This window comes from Rhea pennata, chromosome 2, assembly GCF_028389875.1.
Source record: "Rhea pennata isolate bPtePen1 chromosome 2, bPtePen1.pri, whole genome shotgun sequence".
Classification (NCBI taxonomy): domain Eukaryota; kingdom Metazoa; phylum Chordata; class Aves; order Rheiformes; family Rheidae; genus Rhea; species Rhea pennata.
This window is the reverse complement of record NC_084664.1, coordinates 113,549,295-113,558,677: the sequence shown is the minus strand read 5'-3', so window position 1 is coordinate 113,558,677 and position 9,383 is coordinate 113,549,295. Positions and strand designations below refer to the sequence as shown.

Sequence of the window (9,383 nt, the reverse complement as noted above, 5' to 3'; positions counted from 1 at the left end):
AACACACCTTCAGCATCTCCTTGTTGGGTATATCCCACAGTCTGCGGAGGAGCAGGGAACCATCCTCACTGTTCTCATGATGAAGCAGTCAAGTTATTAGATGTTTTCCTTATTCATGCTATTTTTTTCATAAAAGTCAGATTGAAACTGAGATTTATTCTTTCCTCTGTTTGCAAGAGCAGAAATCCTTGTTTATCTAGAAAATATAACTGTGGTGCTTCCAGACATTAGAGGGAAGGGTCATCAGCCACTGAGCTCCTGGAAGACTGCCCCAGTTGTGAGTAGATGCTGGGTATTGAATGAATAGCAGATGCAGCAAGGAAAAAAGCCTAATTGTTAGCATGCTCAGGATGGATTTTCAGGATCAAATGTAAGATGCACTGACCTATCCATGCCATAGTATGTACGTATCAGTGGTCTCAGCTAGAGGCTTAATAACCTAGCAGCAGGGCACACACAAGAGAGGTCGAGTGCTCCTACTGCGGGCAGCTTTTTCATAAGAGAAGGAATGCTTTCACAGCAGTTAGCTTCAGTGTTGGTACGTGACTGATTCATCAACAACCTTGTGTTCAGGTTTCTCTTTTAAATAACCAGGCTATTCCTCAGGCCCTGCTAAGTTTAATTAGGTAACTCTCCCTTCTCCTTTAAGAAGAACAAATCAAAAGCAGAAAAAGGGCCAGTATATGTTTCTACCCATTTAAAATAAGTGAAATATTCAGATAAGATGGACCATGTTCTCAAAGTACATAATGCTATAAATACTTTTATCCTCTCAACAACAGTAGTTATTGCAATTTAACAAAAATATGACTTTAAATTAAAAAAGAATGTTAAAAATGAATAACCAAAGTGTAATACACAAAAAACAAGTATTTGCATGCAAAACTGACATGAAAGATAAGCTCAAAGACTAGGTCCAGTGAAGAGCATGGGTCCCACAGGGGATTCCTGAACTCTGCTTTAGGTCCCTAAGCATTCAGTACACATGCATGAGGAGGGAAACCTAATCCCAAATCCTACATCCACATAGTGCCACTAGGGAAGAAATGCTAAGTTCCTTGCCAGAGTGTCTGTAACATCATCGCTCTGGGGTTAACCTGCAAAGGCAAACAACCCTGTCAGTGTGGTCTCCAGGAACCAGTATCTCTCTGGTTAGGCCCTCTGTATCAGTTTTTCAAAGAACTGATCAAGGTTCACTCATTTACAGGGCAAAAAATTTTCTGCTCTGCTCTCATATTGGGTTTTCCCAGCTAATATTCAGGGGCTCAGCTAGGAACCAGTCAGGGCGAGCTGAGCAGATACAGAACCATCACAGAGAACAGAAGGAACGTTTCTCTGCAGCTTTGCTCCATTTCCACTGACCCATTTTTGTGCACAAGGAAGTGGATGCTCCTCGCTTCCTTTGCCTGCCTGTTTCAACTTCTTTTCTAAAACATGACAAAGAAAACAGACGATCCCTGCTATCTTTGCTTTACAGCCCTCAACCTGCTTCCCTCTTTCCTGTAAGTGCTCAAAGTAGCATCCCAGCTTCTCACCTCCATCCTTCACTCTCAAGCTCTCCTTTTCCCTCCCCTATGCTAAGGGAGGAGATGGGATGCCATTGATATTTTCCCAGCTAATCTCCTCATAAATGTCCTAAGAGAAGACAGAAAGCAAGAGTAAAAGGAATCCTGCTCTAGAGTGAATGCTTAATGCCTGTGGCTGTGAATGAAGTCCTGCATTTGGTTTTGCACACGTAACTACATCTTTTTCACCCTTAACAATCACCTGTGTAAGATGTAATGGCAATCCTGGAGACTAGCTCAGAGCCCAGGTTTTCTGCTTGAGGCTGCTGTATCAGAGGTAGGTATGTCCATTCCCCTGTACCATCTCTTCCCATCCTGTCTGAAAAAGGTGGTGGCTAGAGGCACACACAAGGATTCTCACTCCTGCATCGACCACAAGTCTCCCACTGGGCCCAGGAGGCTGATGAAGCTCAGTTCCTCCATGTCCATCAGGCTGAAGTAGGAGCAAGATGCAGGGCTGGAAGACACCTGCACCTCCAGGTATCTTCACAAGGAGTCTTAGTCAAAGTTCCTACTGCAAGACAACAGACAGGCAGGGAATGTATGAAGTGCAATTTGGAGCTTTAGCAATTATCTACCTGGACCTGATTTTGGTTCCCAAATCAATCACTCAAATTTAGCCCTAAATTCCGTAGCTGGGTGTAGGAATTTGACTCTGCTGTTTACAACACGCTGCTTAGATTAAGCATGGGTCTTTGGGGTTTATATCTAACATGACTCTATAGCTCTGCAGCAGTCTTACATGTTGAGGGAAAGTTGGTACAAACATCTATGGCACGTTCACAGAAAAGAACAAAATTTTATTGGATTAAACAGATTGAAATAAATAACAAGAGTTTGGAGCTCATTATTAGATTGTTAGGTTTATATTCATTCCACAGTTGTGGTTTCTCAATATGGTGTAGATCATATTTCAGAATTGCCAGTAACTTGGAAGAATGAGGGTAAGAATAATTTTCTGTCTTGTTTCTACCCATCATCAAGTTATGAGACACCTCCTCCCACCCCTCAATTACCCTTCCAAGGCTCATTTTCAGAGGTAAGAGCTAGTCATAAATGTAATGAATGATGAAATTCAATGCTTTCAAGGCTAAGAACACATAAGATTCTTTTTCTGATGCTTTATGCTGAAATAAGATGTATTTCATCGAAACAGTAGGATCATACACACTTCTATGTTTGGATATTTACTCAAAAATCATATGAAAATATTTTTCAAATACTACATCTTGAAACAATGCATGACAGAAACAATCTGCAGCCCTACCACAAGAAAATGGGTATGACAAGGTCTGATGGAGAACAGGGAGAGTACAGATTACTAGAAATATTACAGTGTTGTTGTCATTAGAAACAGCAAAACATTAATTACATTACAGGAACTATTAAAAATACAGTAAACTTTGCAGTTCATAGCTTCTGTAAGAACTCTTGTAGTGCTCTATTAGTTATTATTGAAACTCAAACAGTATGTTGACAGTACTAGCTGCTTAATCTACAATGGCACTGAATATACACCTCAGAATGTGGAATTTGAGTAGTACTGGTCATTGAGATAGGTAACATTCAACGTAATTGAGAAAAAATATCCACTATCACAAGAACAAATTTATGAAATTCCCTGAAAATTGCACAGAAATCAACAGTGACTGCTAATGCCAGATAAGTAAGAAACAGGAAGTGTATTTGCCTACGGTGCAGCAGTGATCACCAACTGAGAGTCTACTTTGGAATTTTTGTCCCAAGAATGCCAAGTCTGTCCGTCTGTCCATCCAAGGTCAATTTTAAGCCTAGACAGAATTGTTTTAGCCAGCTCTTGCCAAGGACTTCTGAACTGCTCTAGAAAAAGTCTTCCTTTCACAGCAATAGTTTATAACACACCATGAACTCAGCATCTTTTATGAAAGTACATTAAAACAGTTTACAGAGAAAAGCATACACCTCAAGGTAGCTGTCGCTTCAAAGTTCAATTTCCCCTTTTATTCCCTCCCTTCTCCCCTCCCCAAGAAGGTTACTCTGTTTTTGTTTCCCCTTTTCTTTTTTTTAAAATAAGCAGAGACAATCAAGGAGAAATTTATTTTGAACCAATTCTGCAAAACAGTTCAACAATGCCATACTTTATAAAAATACTTAGTTACATAATTAAACTTATTACTATTTATATAAAAAAGGTGAATGTGAATTTTAAACTCTGTTAGGGTAAGAACCACATCAAGGTTTTGAGGTGAAACACAAATAAATTTTCATAAACATACAATCTCTTTTGGGGAAGTTTTATAATACACAACCATTTACAATGAACACGTTCATTAAGTTAGTGTTTTATTCCTTTACTATACAAGTGTTACTACAATGAATTGTTCCATTCAGTAATTAAAATCCAAACAATGCCAGTGTCATTTTTTGGCATTCTTTGTTATAGCTGTATTAATACATAAACTCATATGATTGTGTTATTCATTTTAAAATATTTAGAAAAATTAAAATTCAAATTTTTTGGCTTTTTTTTTTTTTTTTTTTTTTTTTTTTTTTACATAAAGCCCTTTTAAAATTTGATAACCACAGCTATACAGGTGATAAGGGATAATGAGGGAAAATGGAAATGATGGCACTGGTCTTATACAGATCCATTTGGTAGTTGGATTCAATGTAGTGTAAATCCATGAAGAAAAGGTCAGGTTTAGTACCGGAACTATATTACCAACTTTTCTGAAATCCGCTTGTTGGATAGCTTTACAAGAGTAATATTAATTTCAACCCACCAGGTAAGTATGAGTTTAGTGTTTCAAAATTAAATTATACAAGCTTGATCAGAAATTCAAAAACCTCATGCAAATTGTTGAATAGAAGACATGATGTTATTGCTCGATATGTCAGCAGCGGAAGAAAATAAATCTAGATGTTGTATAAGCTGTGCTGAATGCCAGCAAAAGTTCATTGTCACTATATTCGGTCAACATTAAATATACTTTATCCCTTTAGTTTTTAAACTTTCACATTTTCTTCTGTTTACTTTTAGTTAAATAATTCTACGGGAAGGGCGAAAGTGAGAAGAGAAACTGTGTGTAAGAGTGTCTTAATAGTCAAGAAAAGCAAAAGTGCAACTAAATCCCTGAACTAGTGACAGTTTACATTTGTGGCACCCACCCTTATTAACAATATAAAAGCCACATATAACAGTACCAAATCTGTGTCTGAAAATGGACTAAAAGCGGCCATTTATCAGCTTCAGTCTTGCTTTCACGGTGAGCTTTGTTCAGGTAGTTCTCGCATACAAAAGCTCTTTGTGAGATGGAGATAAGAATATTAAGGGATTTCCACCCTACCCCAATTTTATTATAGTTTCAAGTTCAAATATCATCATACTTTATCAGCGTAACTTTATAAAATATTACCTCATTTTCTAGTTACCTTCATTATTCTTAATTAGCTATGCAGAAAGAAAAAAAGAAAACTCTGATGCTATTTTCCAGTTACATTAATAACATGTATTAACACAGTGCATTATGCTCTCTAATTTCGCTATTGAGGTCTACTATTTAGATCAAAGTTTGTCTCACACTGTTCCAATTTCTCTTTTAACCTGCCTACCCTAATTAAGTCTATGCAAGAGGAAGCGTGAAGATCAAGACTATGCATCAACAGGGTTGTACCACCTCTAAGGGAAAAATACTCATGTACTTTTGAATGCAGGAAGTCTTACAGAACTGGAATGGAATTGTTTGGTCCCATAAAGTTCCTCTGCTTTAAAAATGTCCTACCTCAAGATCACTTGCAATTCCAGACAATTCCCTCTTTAGCAGAAAGATTATTAAATGCTGGGAAAATAAAGGATATGAAACATTGGTTTTGCTGCTTTTGTTCACACCAATACTCGTTTTACCATTCTGTATTTTCACTAAGCTTCCTTTGGACCCCGAGATAAGTCGGGAAAAAGAAAAAAAAATCACATCATTGGTAAATTAGATTATAACACTTCAAAAGTGGTTTTGTGCAACTGTATTACAAAATTCCAGTTTGCCATTAAAAGCATGCAAAGTAGCGAAGATTTTCTTTCCTTTGATTCCTTAAAGACATCAGGAATTCTTTGCAAGTCTTTTACATTTGGCAGATTTGTGCATGTTACATAGATTGTTGGCTTATAAATTGTCTCCAGGCTGGTACTGTGGTTCTGTAGCAGTAAAGTAGTCCTCCAAGAAAGACTGTATATATTCAAATGTTGGTCTCTCATCAGGGTCCTTCTTCCAACACAGTTTCATTAACTCATGGAGAGACTCTGGACAGCCTTGTGGACAAGGCATCCTATATCCACGTTCCACTTGTTCCAAAACTTCCCGATTCACCATCCCTAAAATGAAAGCATTTTATCTTTGAATGACATTTACATAAAGGTCCAGTTTGCCCATTTTTTTTCAGGTCTTCTCTCTCCAGGCACAATGCTAGTAAGACATGCACGTGAATCTACCACGATAGAACCTGTAATAAGCACACTTCATATTGAATGAATTTTTAAAATTTTACATTAAATATACTTTCTGAAAATTATTTCATTATACAAACAATTCCTCAATGTCTGGTCCTTCATCCATTTGTATACTTATTCCTATGTTTTGTTAGAAGTCATTTACACTGTCTTGGACCTGTTCTTTCTGAAAAGAGACTCAAGCACAACTATCTTCTGCCTTCATTAAATTCCATTCAAGGACCACTTAATCTGAAATCAGATCATGAAAGAGACAGTATACACCTGACAGAAGTGTCTTAAAACTCCAGTCACAAACAGCAAACTATCTAACAAAACATGTGACATATGTTCAGTTTCAAAAACTGGTCTACAAAGTTCGCTCTACAGATACTGTAAAGTTGGGAAAATGTCAAAATTAGAAATTTCACAATCTGAGAGACGGCAAAATATAAGGATACTAAGTCATCTGAAATGATCTATCAGTCACATTTACAAATGGTATCCTAAAACACTTTAATTATACAGTAGTTAATCTGTAACTAAAACAACTAACTTTGTGAATACAAGAACCAGCAAAGTGCGACTAAGTATTTGTCTCTGCTTGTTAACTGTGGACTCCGAATGAAGCTAAAAAGCATAAAAGGAAGCCTCAAAAGCACAGCAAAAACAACCAGAAAAGGAAAGTCTATTAAATTTTCCCCTTACCTGGATATGGCACTCTCCCCTTTGTTACCAGTTCTGTCAGTAGAATTCCAAATGACCACACATCTGACTTGATTGTAAACCGACCATACAACGCTGCCTCGGGAGCTGTCCATTTAATTGGAAATTTAGCTCCTAAACACATTGGTAAAACAGATACTTAAATTTCCCTTGTTTGTGTATTACTTGCTTATACTTCAGAATATTTTGAAGTAAAACTGCACTCAAAAATTTTTTCATTTCATTTTGGTGAACCAAATTTGAGGTGATTTAGAATCTTAATATTTCCAACTGAAAAGCATTAGGTCAGCAACTACTGGTTACAATTTTTCTAAGCAGTTTGAAAAGGGGAATGATCTTCAGGATGTGATAAGCACCCCCTCTGGAGCCTCAGCCCTCTTCAAACTCTAGCAACTTAGTACCTAAAGAAAACCCCTAAAAATATTTTTTTAAAGAATAACCAATCTGTCAAATAATTTTGAACTTTAAAAGCTTTACAAAAACTGTGCTAGGAGAGGGACCATCTAGCTTACATAATCATGAAGGTACACTTATACGATTAACTTTTATCATATAGAGAGAACACATGGGCATATTCTGCTAAACGTGACATTCATAAGAACTTTAAGGTAACTGGATTTATTTATTCAATAAATAAATTTATTCAATCTTACCTTGTCTTGCAGTGTACTCATTGTCCTCTATTAACCTTGCTAAACCGAAGTCTGCTATTTTACACACAAGATTGTCTCCTACAAGGATGTTAGCTGCCCGAAGATCCCTGTGGATGTAGTTCATTCTTTCAATGTAAGCCATGCCATCAGCAATCTTAAAAACAAAGTTTAAAGAATTATTTTGATGACTATATTAATTTCTCCAAAGCATTAAGGCATATCCTTTTATTTTAGTTCCAATCTCTTTATATAAGCATAGGAGCTTATATAAAGCAAGACCTTATGACCACATACTAACTATGGGGTAATCTGGATATACAGTATTTGCTGATTTGGATCTAGACAGTTTCCTTGCAACAACTTACAAGTCTACAACAGAAGATGTAAAGAAAAGCAAACAATAGGCAAAATATTCAATAAGTACATTTAGTTGATATCAGCTATACTTTCAAGTCTCTTCTCCAAGCACAAAATACACTTTTCTTCGTTTATACAACATACCTGTGCAGCCATGTCAACCAGCTGCGGGAGTTTTAAGTACTTCCCTTCTCCTTCTTTTAGGAAGTCTAGCAAGCTGCCTGTAAAAGATAACACAAAGATTTTGGGAAAACATGGTAAAAATCACACAAACTTGACCTAGACATGATGTTTTACAAATTCAGCTCCTAAACTCTGCTTGAAAACCCTCATTTACTAAAACCCTCAGTTGGCTGTGTGATTAGTTAGAGCAAGTTTTATCCAAACATTTTGGAGTCAGTTTCAGTAATTTAGATAACTGAACATTAATAAAATAGATGGCCACTTGACGCTTATATGGCCGTATGTAAGGATTTTCCAGTATTCCTGGTATCAATGCCCCTTCTATTTGGTCTTTTTTCCAGAATAGTTGTGCAATTAAAGAACAAAACAAAACAAAATCCCTGGATATAAATTAATTTTTTCCTAGTTGTTTTTCTGTCAGCTCCTATTATATACTAGAAAAATGTTTGTGGAATTGTTGCTTTCATTTTGTTGCTTTTTCTTTCTCATAGAGGAAGAAAAGGCATCTTCCATTCTTTAAGATATATTATCTTCTCCCATTATATAATGCAATTGTGTCCAGAACATCACATTAGTTCTATCTGAAGTGTGTTCCACGGACCTGTGTGCCTTTCAATATAATAATCTTTACATGTGTGGTAAAAATCTGTCTCCAATTAACAATTTTCTCCACAGGTATCATTAAGGATACAAGAACATGATCTTTTTCTTAAGAGAACGGTAAAGACTGAATAAAGACTAATAACTAATCGAGCTTTCAAAATTACAAAGAGTGTGGTGATTGTGGGGAAAAAAGTCACTATTTTGCAATTTTGCAGTAAAATTTACTGCAGCAGTCATGAATTACAGCTCTCTGATATGTTTTCACTCATTTGCTATATTTTTGCATCAAATGGTATCATTATAAAATATTTTAAAATATATGTTTTTTTGCTCCATTATTTTTTACTTTTCTGGTAAAATTTAAGCATTTTATTTCAAATAAAAAACAAACTTGCAATGGCATTTTGAATCTGTAATTTAGATGAGCATGCAATGGCTTCTGTAATTCTTCTGTTTTCGTAAGGTAATATCCCGGTTCCAATTTTAATCTTTACTTTTTCTTAGATGGAATGGTCAAAAGTCATTGCTTATCCTGACTGCCTTGTCAAAACCTGATTTCTGAATAATGCAAAGTGATTTTGCACGACTGCTGTTAAGATCTGGCACAGAGACTGTCTTGTTCTGTTTAGGAATAAAACCAATACAGAAGGAACTTTACATTTTCTACTCCTTTCTAGCCTTAGAAGAATACTTAAAAAAAAAAAAAAAAAGTTTGTGGCTGAGCACTGAACATAAATTCTTGACTTTGGTATTATTTCTTCTTCTTACCAAGACAGTACAAGTTTTCTGTGAAGTGAGGAGAAGATTGCATTCTTCAGAAACTGGAATAACTGA

At 36.1% G+C, this 9,383-nt stretch overlaps 1 protein-coding gene across 7 annotated transcripts in view; it reads right to left on the bottom strand.

Annotated features, from left to right (window-relative positions):
• Positions 1 to 2,344: 2,344 nt before the first annotated feature.
• Positions 2,345 to 9,383, bottom strand: part of YES1 (YES proto-oncogene 1, Src family tyrosine kinase) — a 50,604-nt gene continuing 43,565 nt past the window's right edge. For all 7 annotated transcript variants that reach the window (XM_062570201.1, XM_062570206.1, XM_062570203.1 and 4 more), the window contains 4 exons: positions 7,908 to 7,984; positions 7,407 to 7,560; positions 6,736 to 6,867; positions 2,345 to 5,913 (listed from right to left, as the gene is read on the bottom strand). In XM_062570201.1, the coding sequence (XP_062426185.1) occupies positions 5,705 to 5,913; positions 6,736 to 6,867; positions 7,407 to 7,560; positions 7,908 to 7,984 (572 nt within the window). In that variant the 3' untranslated portion in view covers positions 2,345 to 5,704. The remainder of the gene's footprint in view (positions 5,914 to 6,735; positions 6,868 to 7,406; positions 7,561 to 7,907; positions 7,985 to 9,383) is intronic.